At 34.1% G+C, this 25,622-nt stretch overlaps 1 protein-coding gene across 1 annotated transcript; it reads right to left on the minus strand.

Moving 5' to 3' along the window:
• Positions 1–6,965: 6,965 nt before the first annotated feature.
• On the minus strand, positions 6,966–17,520 carry LOC133863413 (uncharacterized). Its single transcript, XM_062299352.1, has 3 exons — positions 17,392–17,520; positions 8,064–8,564; positions 6,966–7,703 (listed from the first exon to the last, which is right to left on the minus strand). Exons 1-3 carry the CDS (start codon positions 17,518–17,520, stop codon positions 6,966–6,968), a joined length of 1,368 nt encoding a protein of 455 aa, XP_062155336.1.
• Between the last annotated feature and the right edge of the window lie 8,102 nt (positions 17,521–25,622).

Raw genomic sequence — 25,622 nt, forward strand, 5'->3', positions numbered from 1 at the left:
AAGTAGACTAGTTCATATACCTAACGAACACCAAACACAGTAAAAGCTAACTAGTAAAAGATTTTTTTTTTAAAAAAAAATGACTAACTTTCAACTATATACTCCTCAAATGAGTTGAAGCTCATCTTGCTTTATCACGTTATAAATATACACATTTTTATGTCACAGTAATAATAATAATAATAATAATAATAATAATAATAATAATAATAATAATAATAATAATAATAATAATAATGACAATAACATACAGACATAATATAAAACTGACGATCAAACTGTCAACAATAACACTAATGTGGAAAAAAAACACCAAATTAATCAAGCAAAGAGGGAAAAGTCCAAGCTGCAATCATGAATAAGATAACCACAAATGCTTGGAAGAGATGCATATGCAACTTCTTTTTAGTATATAGTACGCCTTTTCACTCTGTCTTCAACAATATCAGTAGTCAATGATACCTAACTGGAAAGTGAAAAGAAATGAGGAAAAAACATTGAACTGCATGCATGCGATGAACCCCAATACGACATTGCCTTTTCCAATTAAGGTTATTTCTCAATTATAACAGTAACATGTCGTAACCAATTCTATCGAACATCTTTATGTTATTAGTGATTCCATACATTTTAGACAATTTAGCAAACAAGATTTTCCAGAATAACATAGAATATTATAATTCAAAAGCAAGACAAATCGTTCATTTTATTTACTCTTGATGAAAGGCCACAAGTTCAATAAATTCATGAAAATCTTAAATATGAGCTTGCAAAACATTCCATTGAGATTCTATAACATCCACCTACAATAGCAAACATGAAACTTTTAGAAGGTAAGCAGAACTCATCAATGATCAATAAGCATAGAAAAATCACAACATTCAAAAACGCTTATTGACTCAAAGAAGAGAGAAAGCATATGATTTACTAAGTTCTTTCGTTTTTCTAGACAGTTACCAGACAAGAATTGGACATTCAATTCTCCATATATATTATTCTAAGAGCAATAACAACTGATATGAAAAGTATAAACATCAAAAGTAATTTAATCAAATATCTAGTCAAACAACTTATGCAGCATATTGATATAAAAAATAGAGAAGAAAAGAAATTATATTGGTTACCCCCATTGTCCTATTTACAACTGCTAATCTTTTTTCATAGCTAGTTCATGCTACAATAGGCAAAAAAATACTTAAGATACCACAAACTACGGTTTTTATTGGTGTGCATACAATCCATATACAAGTATATCAAATTCACCAATAATAGACGTTCAAGTAACATCTCACACTGTTGAACAAATAGACAGTGATGGAAGAAAGAGGACTAATATATATTAGCTAAAAAAAAAAATTACACAAGGGCATACCTCCTTGTCTCTTTTTCTCTTTACCTCAAGAAATGGGTCTTAGTAAAAACAAATAAGAATAAAATAACATTGCACTAAAATATGATAAAGACCCAAAAATATTCAACAAAATCAAATATCACAATTTGAAACACAATAATTAGTCTTACAATCATTCCTAGCTACTGCCAACCGAAGAAAAAAAAAAACAACCCCAAAAACTACTTCAAAAACACCCAACATCATACCCATTCGGTCTACAGACATCTCCAACAGAAAACAAGTTCAATCGGCCAACACAAAGTAATATTATTACCTTTTACAAGTTCGCCCTAAAATAATTTTGATATTTTAACACGGTGGAATAGGAAAGCCATATCCAACATAAAGCTAAGCAATAATCATATCATGCAAAGATGGAGCCCAAGTAGACTAGTTCATATACCTAATATGAGAATTAATAGTTAATTCCACCACATTCACCCCAAACACAGTCATAACTCAAATTAAAGTTCAAACTCTACTTAAACAAATTAGTTGTTCTAAAGTAAGACATTAATGCTCCGTTTGTTTCGACGTAAAATGATTTCTGAAAAATAATTTTGACATTTTCCGGTGTTTGGTAGGGGCGAAAATAATAGTCAACCGGAAAATGATTTCTGTTTGACCAAAAATGCTTAGTAAATTTCGGAAAATGATTTACGCTTTTTAAAAGCGTAAATCATTTTCCGAAGACGCTAGACGCATTCGACCCCTATTAAACGACACAGTCAACTGTTCGGATTCTGTTTTGGCCGGAATCCGATACTTTCGCCGGAATCCGGCCATCCCAGATTCCGACGAAACTGTTCGGATTCCGGCCTATATCTTGGATTCGGGCTATAGTAGCCGGAATGGCGGAATCCGGTAAAAGTGATCGGAATCCTGTTTGTCAATGACGGAATCTCGTATTCGGTAATTTTTATATTATTTTACATTAATATTTATATGTTTTGAATAAAAATTAATTTTTATAGGTTAATATGATTGAATAAAAATATTAAAAATATTTATGATTTTCCGTACGCGCCAAACACTGGAAAATGCTTTCGCCGAAAAATATTTTTCAAAAAAATGACTTCCCTGAAATCATTTTACGACGGAAACCATTTTATGTTGAAACAAACGGATCATAAGTGTATCAATGAAATTGTATATATACTCCGCTTCCAAATTCCTAGCCAATATGTAGTCAATAGCCAAACACTCCAAATAATTTTTACTCATCCTTATAACTCCATGCATGCCTCCAGCTTGCTACATTTCATAGTACTTCCACCAATAAGTAAGTGACAATGGGATTGAAATAACTTACCATCACTTGAGCCCTTGACCACCGCAATTTTTTACTTATCTTTCTCTCTTGCCATCCTGCATACACTTAAAAAGAAAATTGTGTTATGTAATTTTACTCCCTTGCTTTGTTTATTCAAAGTTCTTTGGCCTTAATAAACATGTTAAGGGAGATTTACTATTCTAAGTTTTTAAACGGAAAATTGCACAAAATCTCTTACCTTGTAATACAATCCATAATTGTTAACCAATATGTAGTTAATAGCTAAACACTCCAAATAATTTTTACTCATCCTTACAACTCCATGCAAGCCTCCCGCTTGCTACATTACATAGTACTTCTACCAATAAGTGAGTGACAATGTGATTGAAATAACATATCATCACTTCAGCCCTTGAGCACTGCAATTTTTTGCTTATTTTTCTCTCTTGCCATCCTGCATACACTTAAAAAGAAAAATTGTGTTATATAATTTTACTCCCTTGCTTTGTTTACTCAAAGTTCTTTGACCTTGATAAACATGTCAAGGTAGGTTTACTATTCTAAGTTTTTAAACGGAAAATTGCACAAAATCTCTTACCTTGTAATACAAACCATAATTGTTCGAATCTTTTATACTAAATACAAACCATAATTGTTCAAATCTTTTATACTATTATAAAAAGTCATTGACAAAATCTACCACCAAAGTGCCCTCAAATTTTAACTTGGCTTGATTGATCTCTAGTAGAGCTCCCTCCATTCCTAGAAAGATTAGAGTTCATATCATAATAAATAATCTTTCTAACAATTACTTGATATGTGTGTGTGTGTGTGTGAAAATTATTGTGATTAGAAAAATTCTTCTACCCTCGAAGATGTATTAATAGTAGTCTCTCCATCTCTTCAATCTTTGATTGCATCCTTTGTTCTGATGCCCGCATCTCTACCCGCATCTCTGACTGAATCTCTAACCGAATCTCTTTCCGCATCCTTTCCTGTGATTCGGCCATCTCTTGTTTGCGCCTGCATTCTTCATGATTGTCAAATTGGCGTGCTCAAGATGAATTTGACGGGGTAGGTACCACATCGCATCCCATCCCTCTAACATATCCAGAGCGTGGCCCCCTCATCACTTGCGATATTATTTTTTCTTCGGTGCAATCCACGCTATTAGAGTTTGCTATGGATTCAATTTCATTCTGCACAAGCCATATAAACATTAACTAAATCATTCAAGTTAATTATTTATATTCATTATATGAATAAACATTTCATTTACTTACGTATAATATCTCAACATCACTATTTACAAAAGACCCATCCTTCTTCGTATGTGTCTCCCTAAAAATTTCGAGGGCACCAGGCTTCTGACCAGTTTTCTTTTCCTGCACATAAAAACACATAACTAATGTTAATTTACTAACATTACTTTGATAATGTAATACTTTAAACTTCTTACCTTCTTGTCAATAATGTTGAGAAATTAGCAAGTGCCAACAGTGTGATTTGTTTTCATTTTTATTTTTTTATTTTCCTTATTCCGATTACACTTGTCTTGATAGTGTTCAACCAAAATTCAAATATTCATTATATATCTAACAGATGTATTCAAATCTTATAAATCTTAATTAACAATTCAGTTTAAAAAGATATACTTACCTTCCATGTTTTCTCTTCAAATGAGTCACAAATCTTAGGCCATTGCTCTTGACAAATCCCATTCGGAAAAGTGGCCCACGCATTTGCTATTACATTGGCCACCGACTCCGAATCTTTCGGATTAATGCCTTTGAAATGACTTTTGTAGTGATGTAAGTGTAGGTCGGAGCGAATCCCTTGAATAACTTTTACCCATAGTATATCTTAAGGCATTCACGTGACATTGATTATTTTCATCCAACTTGAAAAAATTCTGAGACATAGTAATTTCAAAAACAATGGTCAAAACTTTGTCACGTTATTTGTAGCAAGTGACATAATACACATAAACAATGAGATTCGTAACTTCACATGATTTTCTAACATTCGCTTCATTTCAATAGGGACCTTGGTCCAATAATCATAGTGTAGGTCGTAGTGGTCATTGACTATCTCCATAATTGACCTTGAAAAAAATGAAGCAATTTTGCCCACAGGTAAACGCGTTTTATCTTTGATTTCTATATCGACAGGACCATTCTCTGTCATTTGCTTTAACTTCTTGTTCTTGTTCTTACCTCTTCCTTTCCTGACGGAAGTGGCAGTTGTTAGTCAAAACATGAAAACATAGTCAGCATTAACAAACCCTTGGGAAAAATGAAATAACAACGATCATATATTCACTTACATGCCGCCGATGAGTGTATGGGAGCAGATTGCTCCTCAGAAGGATGGCCTCTACCGGCGATAACATGTCTGTATCACCAACTAAATCCTTTACGAGTGTCAGTTTGTCTTTGTCCTCAACATGACCCCGACCTAGGCCTCGACTACAATTATTACTTGATCCTACTATTCGTTTTCCTATTTGCATTTGTAATTATTCTGAAGGATCTGCACAAAAAAAAAAATGTGGATTAGACATATAAGTGGGCAATTCTTCCAAAAATAAAAAATAAGTTAGAATAAGAAAAGAGAATTATTTGGATTGACAAACACGTAGAAATAGAAGTGTGATACATTTTTATTAAAATATATCATCATCAAAGTCTGTATCACTATTGCTTGAAGATGAGTTTTCGCGATAAGATTTCTTTGCGTGTTCAGGGTCAGTATCATAGTTGCTAGAAAATTCATTTTCGTCATTGGAGTTTGTATCATGTTCTTCAATCAACGGGTTATTGTCAACGAACAAGTTTGGATCAAGTTGCACATATAATTCAACAAGGGCAATATAACTCCCAACACATACACGTTCCTAGTATACATCAACGTTCATTTCTGGGTTATTATCTCTCTCCACTACTGTTGGAACATCATATACGTTTCTATTGGTTAGCTTCTGCACCACTTTCCAACTATCACCTAATTTGGGATCATTCAAGTAAAACACTTGCGCATCTTGAGTTGCTAAAATGAACGGGTCGAATTCATACCATTTACGAGAAGTATTCACAATCGTAAAGCCGTGGTCCATTTTTATTCCCCTCGTACTTCCAGTGTCCCACCAATCACACTCAAATAGATACACCCGATTTTGGCCAGGATAACGTAACTCAAGAATGTTCTTCAACTCACCATAATACTTAATGGTTGACGTTTTGTGCTCACCTCGAACAACAACTCCACTGTTATGGGTAGTACGAATTTGTGCATATTCTTTTCTGTGGAACCTAACCCCATTCACAATACAACCTCTATAAGATCTAATTTGATGCTCAGACCTGTATACGAGATCATATAATTGTTTGGGACATTTTCTGCATTGCTCTCACCACTGTATATATGATCTCGAAACCAACGCTTGAAATTAGCCTCATGCTTCTTTTAAATGTCATGGTAGCCTTCTCGTTCGATCAACTTATAGTGTTCACTGCATATAAAAGTACAATTGTTAACAGCCATATTGTGTCACGAATAAACATAACGTAATGGTAAGAAATCCCTATTGCTACACTTACTCCAAGTATGAAGCCGTATCCTTACAATTACAAAGCACATACCATTTAGCCTTTGCAAAAACATTCTCATCAAGTGTTATAAATTTTGCTACACCCAACAGTCGAACTCGTTGACTGAACACATCCAAGACTTCGTCATTTTCTTCCTGGCAGCCGTCGGCACTTTTCTCTTCACGGTTCCATCTTGTCTCAATATCATGAAGATACATGGAGCAAAAGGTCAAACACTCATCAGCTAAGAAACACTTGGCAATTGAACCCTCCGGTCGCGCTTTGTTCCGCACATACCTCTTATATTTACCCAGTCTCCTTTCAATTGGATACATCCAACGGTATTGCACTGGTCTTGCAAGCTTAGTCTCTCGGAGTAAATGAACTGCTAAATGGACCATAATATATCAAAAAATGCAGGCGGAAATATTTGTTCCAACTTGCACAAAATTACGACAATATTTTCCTTCATTTGCTGCAAGACATATACTTTCAATGTCCGTACACAAAACTGCTTAAAAAAAGTACTCAACTCAGTCAACGTTTTTTGTATTTCAGGCTTTAAATATCCACGGATTGCAACAGAAAGTAAGCGCTGTAAGAAAATATGGCAACCGTGACTTTTCATTCCCGAAAGCTTACCAGGTAGCTTGTTCACACACCGAACAATGTTAGATGCATACCCGTCAGAAAACTTCACACCTTTCAACTAGTCACATAACATTTTTCTCTGATTTCTTGTCAATGTGTAGTTCGCAAGTGGCATCGTGGTGGTTGCACCATTTCTCTGCAAGTGCAATTCTTTACATATACCCATCTCACGTAAATTTAGTCGTGCCTTGTATATGTCCTTTATCTTCCTATCAATATTCATCAACGTACCTAAGACACTATCACATATGTTCTTCTCAATGTGCATGACATCTAAATTGTGTCGTAGTTTTAATTTTGACCAGTATGGCAACTTAAAGAAAACACTCTTCTTTGTCCAATTCAACTTAACATCTGTGCACTTTCTCTTCGTCCCACTTCCTTTCCCAAATTGCACACCGATAACATGCGTTAGTTGTTGCAACAACTCATCTTTGAATAATTCTTTAGGTTCTAATCTATACTCTTCAGTACCATCGAACAATTCTCCTTTTCGGCGCCATATATGGCCCTTAGGAAGCCAACTACGATAACTCATGTAACACGTCTTACACCCATACTTCAATTTCTTGAATGTTGTATTCTTGTTACATATTGGACATGCAAGGCTTCCCTTGGTAGACCACCTAGACAAGTTTCCATATGCGGGAAAATTATTTATTGTCCATAGTAATGCCGCATGCAACTGAAATGTCTCTTTCGTTGCCGCGTCGTAATTAATGACAATATCAGATTTGGAGCCTTCATACACCTCCACGGAGGTAAATTGTACGGCGCTAATACTACTGGCCACATACTATATGATGTACTCATATTACCAAATGGGTTGAAACCATCACTTGCCAAACCAAGTCGAACGTTGCGGGAATCACGAGCAAACCAATCATGTTTTTTATCAAACCCTTTCCACACAATAGAATCGGCTGGGTGTCTTAGAGTGTTGTCGTCATCTTCTCGCTCATCTTTGTGCCACCTCATTTGTTTGGCTATATCTTTCGACGTAAACAACCGTCGTCCGTTGCAACCTCGGTTTTATTGGAAAATACCACAAGACTTTTTGAAGAATTTTTCTACCGCTACATTTGACATTACTCCATCTTGAAGTGTCGCATTTTGGGCATTTATCTTTATCGGCATGTTCCTTCTAGAAAAACACACAGTCATTCTTGCATGCATGTATCAACTCATAACCAATACCCAAGTCTTGGGTAAACTGTGTTGCTTCTCTGTATGAGCGTGGCAATGTCTCTCCATCTGGAAGAGCTCCCTTTATCAAGTCAATCATCATATCAAATGCCTTGTTAGACATGTTGCAAATTGCCTTTATATGAAGCATCTTCAAAATGAAAGAGATTTTTGAAATTTTCTTACAGCTTGGATAAAGTTCTCTCAGACCATCTACACATAATCGGTCAAAAGATGTTCTCTGTTCGTGATCGTTAGTCGTGGAACCTTTAGTTTCATAGGATTCGCCTATGTTTGCATCCAGAAATGTCCCCATACGCACATCACCTAACAATTCTTCAACCTCATCAATCCCATCTATCGTTGCATTCATACCCACGGAGTGGAAGTTGCCAGTAATATTTACCCTACACGGATCTTCTTCCCCATGAAATATCCATCTAGTGTAATTTTGCAGAACAAAAACCTTTTTCTAAGAATAAATCATGTAATCAATTAAAAAGATCTTACATTAAAAACCATAAAAGAGTTGAAAAATAAATACTATAATTTTATTAAAAGTTTCACCCTTAGCCTCAGCTAGAAATTTAGCTAGATATGATTATGTAAATAAATTTCATCGTTAAAATCATAAACATCGTGCTAGCAAAATAAAATAACTGAGAAGAAAATAAAAATAAATCTTGAACCGTCGTCGCTGTCTTCTTTGATCTTGAGCTGAACGTCTTCTTATTTTTTCTACAATTTTTCGACCCCCTTGTTTGTTGCCGTGTTGCTCCTCTTATAGAGATAAGAGTCACTCTTTTTTTTGGATTCGTACTACTATAAGAATCTCAGTTTTCTCTTTGTTCCATGTTTCTCTCTTACACTTGAAATAAAACTCCGCTTCTTTTTATAAGAGCCAAAGATACCTTTTTCTTATTGGTTTTGTCATGTAGTAGTATTAGAATGTTTATCCAATTCGTGGGTCCAGCAGTTTGGTTTCACCTCTTCTTGTTTTATACATTGGACTCTATCTTGGGCATAGGATAGACTTCTTCTTTTGACCCACATCTTGGCTTTTACTCTTTGATTTCTTTTGTAATTCCTACATAACACAATTTCTTGCATTAATATATCATTTAATCTTAATATTAATATTTGAACAATATTCCCCAATTAAATATAAAATGCAAGAATTAAATTATAATAAAGTATGATAATACTTATTTTAATAGGAAAAATAAGCACTTTTAAGCTATTATCACAAGGTCAATTCCATTTATATACAAGTGACACTCCACCAAGTCAATATGCTGAAAAAGTCGATTTCCACATGCATGACACGGACACCTCGTCTCATCACCTACACCCACACATTTACTCGCCATTCTTAAGAATTCTTCAACACCTTTTTGATATTTATCTGAACATTGAGTAGGTTCTCTCATCCAACTCTTATCCATCTTGATGTCCTCTATCACTATTTACTAATTTCCTACATTTAATCACAAGTGTGTTTAGAGAAATTTTGTTTTAATCACAAGCTTTCCTTGAAAATTTGGCATGACGGGGGTGCATAACTATTCACAAGCGCACATATAATTGTATTAGCAATAAAGAAGTCAGCAACAAGTGGCCATCATACATTATCAAGAGGGGAACAAAAAGAAACAAAAAAAAAATCAAGTTATTTGAAATAAGAGGTGAATAGAAATCATGGTGGCCTGGAGGTTATAATTTTGTTTGGAAATAAGAGCTATCAATGTGGATAGTTACTAATTAATTAAAGTGGTCCAGACATGCGTAAAAATTTTATGATTTTTAAATTTTAAAGGAATTGCAGATGAGAGATTTGACAATGGTATCTCTAGATTGCATTTTAGCTGCTTAGGGTATCAAGTAATGATTGAGCAACAAGCACATGCCATGTAATCCACTATATTATATAAATCAAAGGTACCCTTCTATACTGCATAATGCATATTGGAAATGACCCTAAAGATGAAAACGATGCAAGCATAAAAATCAAAGAATGTAAAGACGGTATGTCTAAGTACTCCTAAAAAGTTAGTGTGTTGACAACCAGTTTGGGCCCCTTATTAAAATGGAATGACTTTATTAGCAGAGGAAACAAATTTATCACCTTGTATGTAGAACTCAATGAACCAATTCAATCAAGCAAAGAAAATGGATATCAAATACAGAATTCAAGAGGCCAAAAAGAAGTAGAAATGCATGGAAAACACTTGAACTACATCCCATGGTACAGTGGCTGATTTTTATGATTAGAACCCCATTTGACATTACAAAGAGAAGCAAAACTATATGCACAATCTATCACTTCATGATATCATATGGGGAAAACATCCATCTCTGATCTAGCAGAACATTTATCGCGAAAGAGATATAGATTATTAAATTGCATAATAAAGTTCACCTTTTTGGACAAACTATTCCTATTCCATACCATGCCAAATACCCATTTCCAATCAATCAAAAATTCATCCAAAACGACTACAATACTTTTTTTTTTTTTTAAGAAAAAAAAAAAACAATAATAATAACGAAAGACATAATACCCATATGGATAAACTGAACTACAAGTCCAAAGAACGCCAAGCAAACACCAGTGAGTTATTCATTAGCCACAAAACTGTAACTGGCAAAGGCATAAAAGGGGAACCTTCAGAACCTGGTTAGATTCATGAAACACCAAACCTTTACACCTAAAACCATACTTTTTCTTAAGAAATTTTTCTGAGAAAACAAACAGAGGAAAAGGGACAACAGATTAAGGTTATTAACATAATACCAGAAAAATCGCAAAAGAAAACTAATCAGAGAAAGTACCTTATGTGGCTATGGCTTGGGTGTAGACTTTGTGGAGATATCTACAGAAGATATCTCGTCGAGTCAATCACTAAATTACGACTAGAAAGGAAAAAAGGAAAAACAAAAAACAAGTGAGAGGGAGAGACAATGGAAACCCAGCAAAACACAAATCAAAATTAATGGAAAAAAGTCTTCAAGTTTCAAACATCATTCACAAAATTGGAGCAAAAAACAACTAAAGCAAATAAAAACATGAATAGGAGAAAGCGTACCAGTTCTCTCTTTCTCTCTTCCTTTCTCTCTCTCTCGATCCCTCTTTGACTCTCTCTATTTAGTCTACGAAAAAGAAAAAAGAAACAAAAAGAGAAAGTGAGAATTGGCCAGATGAAAAAATATCAACTTCCCGCTTTAATTTCGGCCTCCCTCTAATTATTTTAACAAACGATATCGTTTTGCATTAGCGGCGACATTGGTTGCTTCAAATACAATATTATCAGTGGTGACTGTAACGCCAAGACCCAAAAGGGCCTAACTCGTTAGCCTTAAAGCTTCAGAGGCGCAAGGTTACATATTAGGACGCCAGAGCACTTGTAGAATACTACCATGCATACCATGAGGAAATAATATTTTTGCAGAAGCACAAGTTCTTAACATAAAAAATAAAAAAAATAAAAACATAACAACACGACTTAACAAGTTAAGTGATCCATTTTTTTTTTGTCTGTGCGCGATGCACTTACTAACATAACACATAGTTTAACAAAATAGAAATGCAATAAAGTAACATAGCGGGTGATATGATGACCCCCCAAAAGCCTAAGCATTCCGGCCACTTACCCATCTGCCTCAAAACCTGAAAAAGGGAGAAAGTAAGGGGTGAGCGAAAGACTCAGTAAGTAATATTCCCAACCAAGTTTAAACGGTTGAGGTTGTGACTTTTTTGAAATAAAGTAACATTAAAATTTGAAGGTGAGACTTAAGCATAAAGTAATTACTTGAATTAAACTCCATTTATCTATCCTCAAAACATTTTTCTTTTCTCTTGTCATTTATGCCTTGCATATTATTACACCCCGTATGCGTGGGGTTGTGCGATCCAACCTTCGAGGATTGGGCATCACCTGTGGCCTCAGGGTGCCCTAGTCAGTTGATTAACTTCTGGGTGCATTCAGCATGACATTAGTGATGGCCACACTTTCCCGAAACTGTACTTCAGTGTGGTGCACTCCATCTAGCCCGGTACCGTGCTTCTTTTCTTAAGGCTAAGTGTCTTAAAACCTTCATTTACATAATTTGGTTTCACTTTACACATGCTCATTCTTTACTTCCTTAAACTTTCAATAATCATTTAACTTAGCATATGAAAATGGGTACCATTTCGTCCTGTAAAACTTTTTTTATTGGGAAAGTTTCTTAAAATGGAAACTTTCCTTAATTAGAAACTTTCTATAAATGAAAACTTTTCTTCATTTGGGAAAAATTGCTAAAATAGAAGCTCCCCTCGTTTGAAATCATCATTTTTTATACGGAGCATATATACCCACTTTTGAGTGACAACTTAGTTATAAAAATCATTCTAATGCAATGATTTTTTAAATTATATGATGATGAAAAAAAAAAGAACATATATAAAACACTAACAAATTAAGATAAATTTCATAACAAATACATGTCATTAAAATATTTAAGATAATAAAGCATTACTTTGTAGGGTAATTAAACTTTCAAAATAATCCATCATAACATGTATAGTAAAAAAAAATTGAGAATCTTTAGAATTGAAATACATTTGGAAGGGGTAAGGAGTACCACTTATCTCGCTACTGCGGTAAGGTATGCGAGGATCTGCTAAGACCTGAACAATAAAGTTCATCTGGGTTAGCCCAGAGCTAGCTACTCAAATATCCTAATTAGGAGTATGTCGTCTCTTACACAACCTTCCTGACCCTTTCCCCTTATTAAAATAATAAATAAATGATTAATTAATTAATTAATTAACTTTTTCTTTTTCTTTTTACTAATAAATAAATAAATAATTAAAATTAATTAATTAATTAACCTTTTTTTTTTCTTTTATATATATATATATATGGGGGCATGGGTCAAGAATGACCCATTTGGACATTCTCCTAACTAGGTTAAGTACTAAGGCCCAAAACTCATTAAATGGGTCTAAACTAGTGCTTCATCACTTAACCTACTTGGGTCATTGGCCCAAAACACCTAAAGCTATTCACTAAATAAGTTTTGGATCAACACCCATCCAAACATGCCATGGAAATAAATTTTCCAGATTCAATTCAAACCTTCTTCTTTCTTTCTTTTTTTTTTTTTCTTTTTTTTCGGTCATATATGAAAAATATCATATTTTCCTAAAGTAGTTTTAACATCACTTTAAGTGTTAATGTTTAGAAATAATTTATCACTCAAAAGAACCATACTATAAGACTTTTTTTATTATAAAAGATTATGACCCAATCTAAAACCCAAACTCATTACTCATTTTTAAAACCATTTTTCATATCATTTTACAACTATGGACATTTGGTATGAATACTATGTCATTTCCATGAAGAATATTACTAAAGGATCATTGTGAAGTCTTCTTTATAGCAAGGTGGTGTTCATGAGCTCATACATTTGGTCATTTACAAAACTCTTGGTCATCTAAGATAAGGTAGATGTGATTTAAGAAAAATAAAACATAAGGTACATAGGTTTGGGTACAACACATGCTTTTATGAGGTCTTTTTTAAAATGTCTTTTCATGATATAAAAGAAATTTGACAATATAAGAGTTAAGTTACCTAATAAAATAATTTAGTCATATTTTCATGGTTTAAACAAATATTTATACAACATAGGCAAAATATCTCATCTCGGTTGAAGCATGCTAACACATGGTTTTAAATACCCAAATAAAATATAACATACAAGTTAAAGCATAACATAAATGGTAACTTGAAAGAGGAAATGATGAGTTACTTACAAGGTTAAGGCGAAAATCCACTAGAGCTTAAAGGCTTCTCTAATAGAGGAGTGGGAAGAGCTCTTGGAGAAGTTGAGAGGTGAGGAAAAATGAAAGAGTGGATGGAGTGAAATGGGAAGGCTTGGACGTGTAGGTGGGAATTGGGGGGTAAGAAATAATTTCCCTTATTTTGGGGAAGTCAAAAAGGAGCCTTGTTCTTCCAAATGAAGAAAGACTGCTCCTATTAACTACTTCATTCCATGTAAAGTCCCTTTTCTTTTTACCTAGGTGGTCTTATGCATGGAGTGGTTTATGATTTCAAGACCACTTAATTAATAAAGATCATCTATAATTAAACATAATTTGAAAATAGTTAATGCACATAATTAAAATAAGTCATGTTACATTAAAATCACAAAGTTTTATTTCATATTGTTCTATATGACATATGTTATAAATTAATCCTTAATTTATAAAATCAAGTATTTTCCATTATCTCTTTTAGAGGGCTTGATCCAATCTTTATTAAGCTTACTAGGCTTAATGACATGGTTCTTAAGTTTAGGCTCAAGACCTTGGTCAAATTCCTAAGTATAAACATGAGGGTGTTACAGCGACTAAGGGTTTTGCCGCTATTAATCATAAATAAAAAATAAATAAAAATTAACCTTAAGAGAGAGAGAGAGAGAGAGAGAGAGAGAGAGAATTGACCGGATGAAAAAATTTCAACCTCCCACTAATAAATAAAAATTAGCCTAATAAAATTTTAAAAAAATTTAATTAAAACCTATACAAAAAAGGGTTAGATATTATTTAGCCTTATAAACTAACACCAATTTTTTATGAAGCACCACAAATTGACAAGTGTTATAATTTAGGCAATCAAACTGTCAATCTGACAGTTTGAAGTGTCAAAGCATGACATTTGTCAGTTTGTGGTGCTTTTATAAAAAAAAATAATTCTTAGTTGATGGGGCTAAATTACATTTAACCCAAAAAAATAGTATGATTATATCACGATCAATCGAATTAGTGCACTATGATCGATCATATTAGTTTTGCATTGAGATGATACAAAATCTAAATGGTAAGATTGGTTCTTCGATCATATCATGATCAATGAAAGGACCGTACTAGGATCGATCAATTGATCTTATCATCATCAATCGGACTAATAATGCACAAGAATAATATAAAATCAATAGATTTCGATCAGATCATTTGATCGTATCACTATCGATCGGACTAATGCACATTAATCGTTCAGATATTCTTATCATGATTACTTGAACTAATGCAATAGCATATACTAGATGTTCGATCAATCCTACGATCTTAAGGGTATACAAGCGGGGCAATTATTAATCGTTAATAACTGGTAACCGCTAATAACTGCCAACAACCACTAATCAAATAATTGGAAAAACTGAAAAGTGGGATACACTAGGATCAATTGGATGATTCTATCAATCCTACGATCCTATTATGATCGATTAGCCATAGTACTTAGGATCAATCGCACGTTAGTTCGAACTTTCACTGTGTCAAGTTTGATTGATCGAACTCTATCACGATTAATCGAACTAATGCATTAGGATCGATCGGAGTAATGCACTAGGATTGATCAGATTTGTTGTACATTGAAGCCCTTTAACCCGCATTTTTTTTGCCCATTAACTCGCATTTATTATATATATATATATATATATATATATATATATATATATATATATATATATATATATATATATATATATATATATATATTTTCTGTCAACTATTAGCGGCGACAACAATGTCGCTGCTAATAGTAGATTAATAGCGGCGACCCATTAAAGTCACCGCTAATGATACATTATTAGTAGCAACCCGTTGGTCGCCGCTAATAGCTTCCCACAAAATACAATAATACTTTTATTATTAACAATGTCGCTGCTAATAGTACATTATTAGCAGCGATCTAAAGTTATCGCCACTGATTAGTCATTATTAGCGGTGACTCTTGTCACCGCTAATATCTTCCCACTAGAGCCCGCCCATTGGAAAAAATTCCCGCCAAGTTATTAACAGCGACATATTAGCGTTGACGCTAATATTAATATTTTATTATTTAGCGTTCACAATTAGTGGCGACATTTTTGTCGCCGCTAATAGTCAATTATTAGCGGCCATTTCAGTGTCGCCGCTATAAAGTTGGCCGCTAATGAAGCAAATTCTTATAATTCGAAAACAACTCAACCAAGTTCTTATAGATCAATTGATAGGCTAACTGCCCAAGGGAGCTAGGGAGCTACTGGAGGACCATATTATTGATGGGCTCTTAAGGCCCAACCACTAAGAGGTCCAGGGAGCCCCCAAAGTATGTTCGAACCAAGCAGGCCCTAAAAAGATGCCCATACCAGAGTAGACCAAAAACCAGGGAATGGTTTGAAGGCCAAAACCATATTATTAGGAACAAGCTTAGCAGCCAAGGCCCAAGCCCCGGTAGAGACTAAGAAAGGGCTCGACAGCCAAGTCCACACCAAGTTCGAGAGTAAAGGATGCACTTGCGTCTCTATGAGACACACCACAATCAATTCTCTCTCCCATCAGGCTAGGTAACGACTTTCCACTCCAGAAACACTAGAAACTATCTTATATCCCTCAACAAGAAATGCAATTGAAGGCCTGCAAAGCCTTAGGTGAGAAAAAGCGGGAACACCATGATGTAATCTTAATCTATAAGGATTACATCTTTATCGAAATAGCTTATCTAGTCTAAATAAAAGTAGTAGTTTGAATAAGAGTCTTATCTCTTTTAGTGAGAGAAGACGAGTAATAGTAGTTGTTTTCATTTAAAGTTCTATTTGAATAGCAATAGGTTATCTAGCTGAATGTATGAGATAACTCTATCTATAATAGAGTTACACTCCTATGGGGAGTTTGCTAGCTTTATTATGTGTTTAAAGGAAGGATTATGGAATATATGTTATGTTGAATTTTGTTAAGTAAAATACAGTCTCACTATGTTTTTTGGGAGTTCCTGGCTCACTCAAAACAGTCAACTTATCCATTCCTATGTTTTGTATTAATTGGTTTACATTAATTGGTATCAGAGCCAGGTGTTTTCCTCTTGAATAGCAAGAAGTGTTTACCCAAGAGGACCTTACCCAAGAAGACCGGTTTCCCTCAAAAGAAACCAGATATTAAACAACATAAGAAAATCAAAGAACAAGAGTTCTTCGATCCACACCATCACCATGTCTTTCCAATTTTTCTGGAATGATGAGAACCGAGCAAAGATAGAAAAGATGCGATCAGAATTTCTCGTGTGGAAGGAAAAAGCCAACAAAAAGATGGAAGAGCGTATGAGAAAAATTGAAAGTTTTTCTCCACCATGCCCGCTCCAGCAAGCCAATCATTGCCCATAATGCCTACCCCACCGGCTGTCACCATCACAAAAAAGAGGAAGAAAAGAGTTGCTAAAGCAACAAAGATCCATCCAAGTCGTCGTTCAACCAAACCACTGTCGACCAACCGCAGATCTGCCCACCCCAGTTGCAGATCCAGACGTCACCGGAGCTAGCAACCCTGACAACACTGCAGGGGTCCGCATTGCAACAATCTCCTTAGCCCATGTAGCCAACGGATCAGAAAGCAGCGCCATAAGCACATGTCGCCATCTCTTCAGCCCGTACTACAAACAAATAAAACAAATGCATCACCCTCAGACGAAGATTTGTACTATTCAGTCCCTGGGTTTATTCTTAACTGTGGTGCAAGTGAGTTAAAGCAACAACGAGCTTTTGTATGGCTTAGAAAAAGGAAGAAAAAAAAATATGGACACAATTTCCTTGTTTTTCGCTTGAGGACAAGGAAAAGGTTAGTGGGAGTGAATGATGTAATCCTAATTTGTAAGGATTACATATTTATCTAAATAGTTTATCTAGTCTAAATAGAAGTAGTAGTTTAAATAAGAGTCTTATCTCTTTTAGTGAGAGAAGACGAGTAATAGTAGTTGTTTTCATTTAAAGTTCTATTTGAATAGCAATAGGTTATCTAGCTGAATGTATGTGATAACTCTATCTAGAATAGAGTTACACTCTTATGGGGAGTTTGCTAGCTTTATTGTGTGTTTAAAGAAAGGATTATGGAATATATGTTATGTTGAATTTCGTTAAGTAAAATACAGTTTTACTGTGTTTTTTGGGAGTTTCTAGCTCATTCGAAACAACCAACCTATCCATTCCTGTGTTTTGTATTAATTGGCTCACATCACACCAGCCTATATATAGAAGGTGAGACCCCTCCATCAAGTATGCGATAAAACCCTTAGCCAAATCTTGCCTAAATCCCTTTTCACCATACCTTTTTCATTGACTTGGGTGTCAAAACGCTCCTGGTCTTTCAGGATTGGCGGCTTTATGATGGCCTCTCCCTTATTTTATAAAAAGAACTTTGTTGTTGATCCAACCGTCCGCAAATCTACTTCAATAGTTTGCAATGCCTAAATTGTTACTCGACTAATATGCTTTTGGCCTTGTGGGTTGCCCTTTACAATTATCCAGCTGCTCTACTAGGAAGAAAAGAAAAGAAAAGAAAAATTTTAAAATTTATATATAAATTTTCTTGATTCACTACAAAAAATTTGATATTTAGCCACCTACAGTTAGCCACGAGTATTGCCAACATACACGTGGCTAACGGTTAGCCACGTGCAATTAACCACTTGGGTTTTGCGTAGTTAATCCGGTTATTACTAAATGTCAATTAGCCACGTGGCTTTTCACAAACGTGGTTATTTAGTCATGTGGGACACCCACATGGCTAAATGCATTAAAAAAAACAAAAAAAAAAACCCAAAAAAATAAAATAAAAGAAAAATAGGTATTTTTAGCCACCTACCCTAAACCCACGTCGCCAAAAACCAGGTTAAAAAAGAAAAAAAAAAGAAGAAGAAATAAGAACATATATTTCTGTTCTTTTTTCTTCTTCTTCTTATTTTTATTTATTTTTTTTAAAATATTGATCGTATACGATATACGTATACGTACGTATATCACTATATTTCACTGGATCTCCGGCGAGATTTGAAGCGGATTTTCCGTTCCTCGGCAACGAAAAACAATAACCGGCATAGAGTTCAACCCAAAAAAAAAATTTCCGTTTCCCTTCCTCCCCCATGAAATTCAACCCAAAATTAACATCTGGCCAACACAGAGTTCCAAGAGAGTTCAAAAAGGAAGAAAGACCCGATCTTCCATGGGTCACCGGTGAGATCGGGTTTGGAATGGAGCTCGATGCCTAAATCTCCGTCACCAACGACGCAAACAAGCTTCTCCGGGTGGTGGTGACCGAGTCATGCGGCCGGTAGATGAGTCGTCACCTTCTGAAACAAAACAAAAAAAAAAAAGAAAAAAGAAAAGAAAAAAGCACAAAGAAAAGAGAGTGAGACAGAGAGAGACGAGGAAGAAGAAGAGAGAGTTGAAAGAGAGTTTTTTTTATTATTCAATATTGAGAGAGAGAGAAAGAGAGATATGTAAGAAAAAAATAAAGCTAACATGTGGTCATTATCGTTCACGTTGAGAGAGAGAGAGAGAGAGAGAGTTGAGAGGCATGGCATGGCTTTTTAAAAAGTAAAAGAAAACTTAAAATTTATTAAAAAACAAAAGGGAAGAAACCTCAAATTTGAATTTTAAGAGAACTCCCGTTTACGTCCCTTCCCTCCAAATAACAAATAACAACGTGGTTAATTTGCCATGTGGCCAATTGGCAATGTGGCCTATAAAATACATGGCTAAAATTTTAAATCTTCAAAAAAAAAATTAAAAAAATATGAATATTTTAGCCATGTGGCTTAATTGCCATGTGGCTAATTGGTGATGTGGCAATAAGCCATGTGGCCAATTGGCAACGTGGCCAATAAAACACGTGACTAAAATTTTAAATCTTAAAAAAAAAAAAAATTGAAAAAATTTCAATTCCTGAAAAAATTATAAAAAATATGAATATTTTAGCCACGAGGAATAATTACACGCGGCCATATGGCCACGTGTACAAATTACACGTGGCCAAATACTTACCTCGGCTTTTCTCCTACATATAGCAACGTGTTTTAGAAGACACGTTGCTATATGGCCACGTGGCTATAGTAACTGCTACTGTAGTAAAGTGGCGAATCCCCCTTTTTTTTTTGTAGTGATTGTATAAATTTCTTGATTGTAAAAGTCTACATTATAAAATTTATATAACCATGAATATGATGTTTGACAAGGTAATAAGTAAATATTGTTTAAGAATGACGGGAAGACACGTCTCACCAAGATGTTGATATAGTAATTTTATTCCATATTATAATCAACTTGTAACAATATTATCACTAATCATGTGAAAATTAGTCAAAATAAAGAAAAATAAAGAAATATAATGCTCAAGTCTTTACAATCGGTCATTATTTATTAAGATATTTATGATCGACAATGTAGTCCTATCGGCGGTGGGGTCCAACCACTCCTGAAAACACTACATAGATTGTCATATAGCTTTGATAAACGTCATATGAACTGTCACATAAAATATTTATCAGTAACTTAATTGTAATAAAAATTATAGTACTTCAAACATTTTCCCGGCCGCTATAACTTAATTAACAATTAGTCTCTTTCTATATACTTACTTTCAAAAAAAAAAAAAAAAGAGAACAGCTCATATTAGACAAAAGAAGCTACATTTTGTAGTTTCAAACTACATATGGTGTACGTGTTACAACGTATGCATGACATCATCCATGACATTAGTGGGCTTGTTTGTAACTAAGCTAATCTTATCCCGTATGCATATAGCTTTAAGAACGGCTTCGTAAATTCAAGGGAAAACTAACTTACAAGTATTTTCAACTTAGGAGAACCCTCAGCAAACATAATATATATGATTTATTTTCTTGCAAAAGTTGTATATATGTAATGAATAACGACCTTTGAATGATACAGTGAACCACACCATCGAGCCCAAGTCGAGGGGTCTGCAAAAAAGATGAAAAATAAGCGGGAATGTTTGTCGGGTGTGCCGGCAGAAGATGCCTCCGATCCCATGCCTAAGTTAACAAAGGATATTAAGATGGGAGTAATCTTAGAGCAGATACAGTGTAGAAGAATGGCGGCAATGGGTTATATATACCTAAAGAATTGTTGTTCTTGCCTTACAATTTACCATCTTGCCAGGACCCTATTTTGATGTAACTCTTGATTGATGTCTATGGCAAGATAGTAGCTCCATGTCCCTACCTTCCGCGCTCGTTATTAGATGTCAAGTAGTGCTACGTACTCCTTGACACCACGGTGGGCCGGTGGCCATTACCTTATTTCCTACTGGGGAGAATATAGGGACAATACCATAAGGTGGTAGATGTGAAGATGATCCTCTACTACGCTCTCTTTTGTTCATTTCGGCTTAGGGGTGGGCCAAGCCATCGGGCTAGGTAGGTCTTTTTTTTCTTTTTTTTTTTTGAACAATTACAAACAAAAGAAAAGAGTTATATAGGAGGATCATTCCCACTATTGATCTTAATGGGCTAGGTAGGTATGAATATTAATACATCGAACAAGCGTATAGTTATCCGCTACTATATCTTTGATAAATGCTTGTGTATACTAGCTAATTAAACTTATTTTAATTTGTAGTTTCGGTCACCAAGAGTCATGTCATACCAAATATCAAAAACCCCACTCAATTTGTCAGTCGGCCCAAAATTTCTAATTGTTCCTTACACTCCATTATGGATTTAATAATTAACAAAATAAAAAAGTCATTTTTTAAGCTATCTCTTTGTTGTTTTATGATCAAGTCATAAACATTGAGTAGGCGTCGTGTTTTCTTTCAAATTTTCTTCTTCCAAGTTGAGAAATAGGACATTGTAGATAGAATCTATCTGTATATATAAGACAATCTTAGAAGTATATTTAATGAAGGAATGATTATATAGTCTTCAGCAGTCAATCATTTTGATAATTAAATTATAAAATTCATGTCTCTTGCCTGATTGTTTAATTCTTTTGGAATTATGCATGTAACCTAGACCGAGATATATATATATATATGAGAGAGAGAGAGAGAGAGAGAGAGAGAGAGAGAGAGAGAATTTATGGTTGGCAAATTGGGTTAACGTGTCAAGTTCGGTTTGACATACCAACCCATTTAGGCCAACCCAAACTCGGCCAATACGATTAATTAAACGAGTTGAGGCAAAATTCGAACACGACACGTTTATAAGTTAGGTAACACATAGGCAAACGGCATGAGTTTTTGAGTTAAAAATGCCTACAATAAATTTGGGTCCTTCAATATTTTTTCAGCAAATATGTTGTAGTGAAGCCAAATTCGATCGGGCTAGACATTTCTTCACATACTCTAATATGAGTTTAGAGGGTTTCGACTGTATTAGGCCCTAATTCCCCTCCCCCCTCCCCTCTTTGCTCTTGGGTTGCCCCATTCTCCTCTAATTCTACACCTATACAACTAGAGTTCCAAAGTGTATCGAACGACCTATAGTATTGGAATGTAAAAAGTGCATGCAAATTAGCTCAATTACCCATCCGGCGTTGGAGTCATGGAGAGGAGAGTCCAGTCTGGACTGTCGACGGCGCCTGGAGCTGGAGTGAAAGAAAAGTGAGAAATGTGACAAAGTGAAAGTGAGCGGCTAGGGTTTCCGGTTTCTTCAATTTTGTTTTGTTTTGTGTTTTGTGTTTTGTGTTTTGTGTTCTGTGTTTTTTTTTTTTTTTTTCTAATAAATAAATAAACGGGTTGACCCATTTGACCCGTTTATAAACATGTCATAAATGGGTTAACCTTTTTAACCTAAACTTAAACTTTATAGCTTCGTATTGTATTCATGTCGAATTCGCGAATCGATTCAAAAATTGACAACCCTAATATATGTGTGTATGCGCAAGCATTCAAATTAATGCCTTTTGACCATCGATGAAAATGAATTCATGAATAAAGTGCGATCCAGAACAAAATTCAATAAAATGCTTCTGCCCAAAAAAAAAATTGAAATGCTTGAAAAGTTCTTATTTCGAAGTAGTGTAAAAAAAAATGAAAGCAGAAAATTTTGGTGAGTGATATGTATACCGTTAAATCGATACTATGAAATCTAATCTGGATCATCAATAATTCATTAGAGAGTATCCGGTTCCTCCCCACTAGCTTTCCTCCCTACTCGATCATGAAATGAACCCCAATAACTTTTCCTCATTAAAGGTGTGAAGAGTTATGACATAGCTACTATACATAGGCTTATGATAAGACAATTTTTGTTAATTCAAACTTATCATGTATATTAAGTCTTTTAAATTCTAACTATATTGCTTTCAAATTAAATGGTTAGATATCGAACTCTGCCATGTCAAAATTTACCGCTTTTAAAATGTAGTAAAACATGGTAAACACTCATGAATTGATCATAGAAGTAAGAAATGTTAATGTGACAAAATGTCAACCGGCCATTTAATTTGAAAATAATAGTTAAGATTTAAATAATTCTACCTGATAAAATGCCCTAAAAATTCTAAAGTATTCTGATCAGAATTATATATGTCCATTATCTCTATTTTAGCACAAGTTGGAACCTTCATTTCCTGAACTAGCTGTACACGGTCTGCAGGTTAATTTAATTCTGCACTTTATTTAATTATGTGGAATTGGACACGATCAGACATTGGCAATGGCACGTGAAGATCGAGAGTATTTGATACTTTTTTTCATGGCGTAGGAGATAATATTTAAGAATACATCAATGTTGTGGTGGGGCGTTTGCATGATCCAAGTGATTTTAGAAATGACAGAAATTTCTTACAAACCGATTTATAAGAAATTTCATACAAATTATATCTAAGATTGACATGTGTCCCTTCGCATATGAGAATCACAAATTGTTTTAATAGCATGTGCTTCTCACGTGTTTTTTTAATAGCATTAATAAAAAAATATGTTATACTTACATGCATGCTTAAAGAACATGTACATATCACTATTAAATGTAGATTGTAGAAAATTTTCTACATATCGGTTTGTAAAAAATTTCTGTCATTTTAGAAATTATTTTATATAGGTGGAAGGACAATTGGTTAAAAAAAACCTATGTCCAATTATTGTCTCTCTCTCTCTCTCTCTCTCTCTCTCTCTCTCTCTCTCTCTCTCTCTATATATATATATATATATATATATATATATATATATATATATATATATATATATATATATATATATATACACACACACACACTACACTATATCAAAAATGAAATAAACCCGAAAGAATATTTGATCGTGATAAAACAAAAATAAAGATAATTAATTCTTGAGAGAGAGAATGTGTTAAATACGTTATTTGACTTGTTAGGTACTAGACGTGATTTGGAAGGAAAATCCCAAAGATTCTGAGCACGACACATCCAGTAGTTTTGAAACGACCAAATCAAGGTTAAGCCCATCATGCATGCAACATGTTGTTTAATTATTTGTTTATTTTTTATTATTCAGGGGATATAATGATTAGAATCTTTGCAGTGAATTAAACGTACACCAATGGCACTTGAGAAAATTAGAGATTCGGGAAACGACAATCACCTAAACGAATTGTTATTACCGTAGCATTAGCTTATGCTACTCATGAGTCATGTAGTCTCAATCTTCAAAGATGCTTCTCTTTAATTTCTAATATAATTTTCAGGATAGTCTTCGTTCCCATTTATAAAAGCAAATTGCTTGGAATAATGCATTTTTTACTACAATTATTGTACAAGTTCATGTTAAGCAATAAAATTTGACAGATAAATTTAATTGTTTAATTAATGGCTGACATGATAAATACCACATAAATTGTCATGTTAATTTGTAAGAGAGTTATAATAAAAACTGCAGTCTTTCTAATAATACTATCTATAAAAAGAGAAATGTTATATATATACTACATTTTTATCCCAAAATAACTTATCGATGTGGCAATTAATCACAATCAATCGTTGAATATTTATATATTTTTTTAACAATGACTAATCTATTGGTTGGTGAATAATGCTATAAACCACATTTTTATCTCACAATACTAACATATATAGCCGTTTGAATCAATCCTTACATCATTCATTGCTAAAAAAAAAAAAAAAAAGAGTTTGTTAGAATTGACACATCAGCATTATGGGATAATTAATTGCGATATATATATATATATACACACACAGCATTACTTAATAGTTGGTTGAGAGACTGACACATCATAACTATGAAATAAAAATGTAGTTTCGATAAATTCTAACATTAATCTTATAAAATTGCCTATTGTGAGTTTAAAACAAAGTAGCTTTCAGCGTTGTCTTCTTGAGATAAAGAATTTGACAAAGTAGCTCTCTGTGTTATATATGCCTTCATGAAATAAAGAAATTATTTTAATAGCCTCCATGCACATGTGGTCCTCTTGTTGTTTTCATTATTGTCCTTTTTTTGGGAAGGGGTGGGGGCCGTGGGGGGTTTGAACAGGGAAGATAATCGAATTGATGGTTTTTATATGTTATTAGGAATTTAGGGTATAGTAGCATTAATGAATTGAAGCTTTCCACCATCCTAATCTTCGTGGGAGCTTCACAATTATTGTCACAAATATCATATCCTAATTATATGTTATCTCAAATCAATGACCGTTAGTCCTTTCACCCATGTGGATCAATCAAATGCATGACAGTTGCTTAAAGTAGGACCCCTGTACGTAGTAAC

The sequence above is a fragment of the Alnus glutinosa genome, chromosome 3 (genome assembly GCF_958979055.1).
Source record: "Alnus glutinosa chromosome 3, dhAlnGlut1.1, whole genome shotgun sequence".
Taxonomy (NCBI): domain Eukaryota; kingdom Viridiplantae; phylum Streptophyta; class Magnoliopsida; order Fagales; family Betulaceae; genus Alnus; species Alnus glutinosa.

What these genes read in the sequence shown, in the direction of transcription:
- LOC133863413 (XM_062299352.1), bottom strand. Translation starts at nt 17,520, where the DNA reads ATGGCGCTGCTTTCTGATCCGTTGGCTACATGGGCTAAGGAGATTGTT. An exon ending in CTGGGGTGGGCAGATCTGCG is followed by an intron (nt 8,565 to 17,391) that starts GTTGGTCGACAG and finishes ATTTATTCTTAG; the next exon opens with AAAAAGGTTTTTGTTCTGCA. An exon ending in ATGCATGCAAGAATGACTGT is followed by an intron (nt 7,704 to 8,063) that starts GTGTTTTTCTAG and finishes TACATCATATAG; the next exon opens with TATGTGGCCAGTAGTATTAG.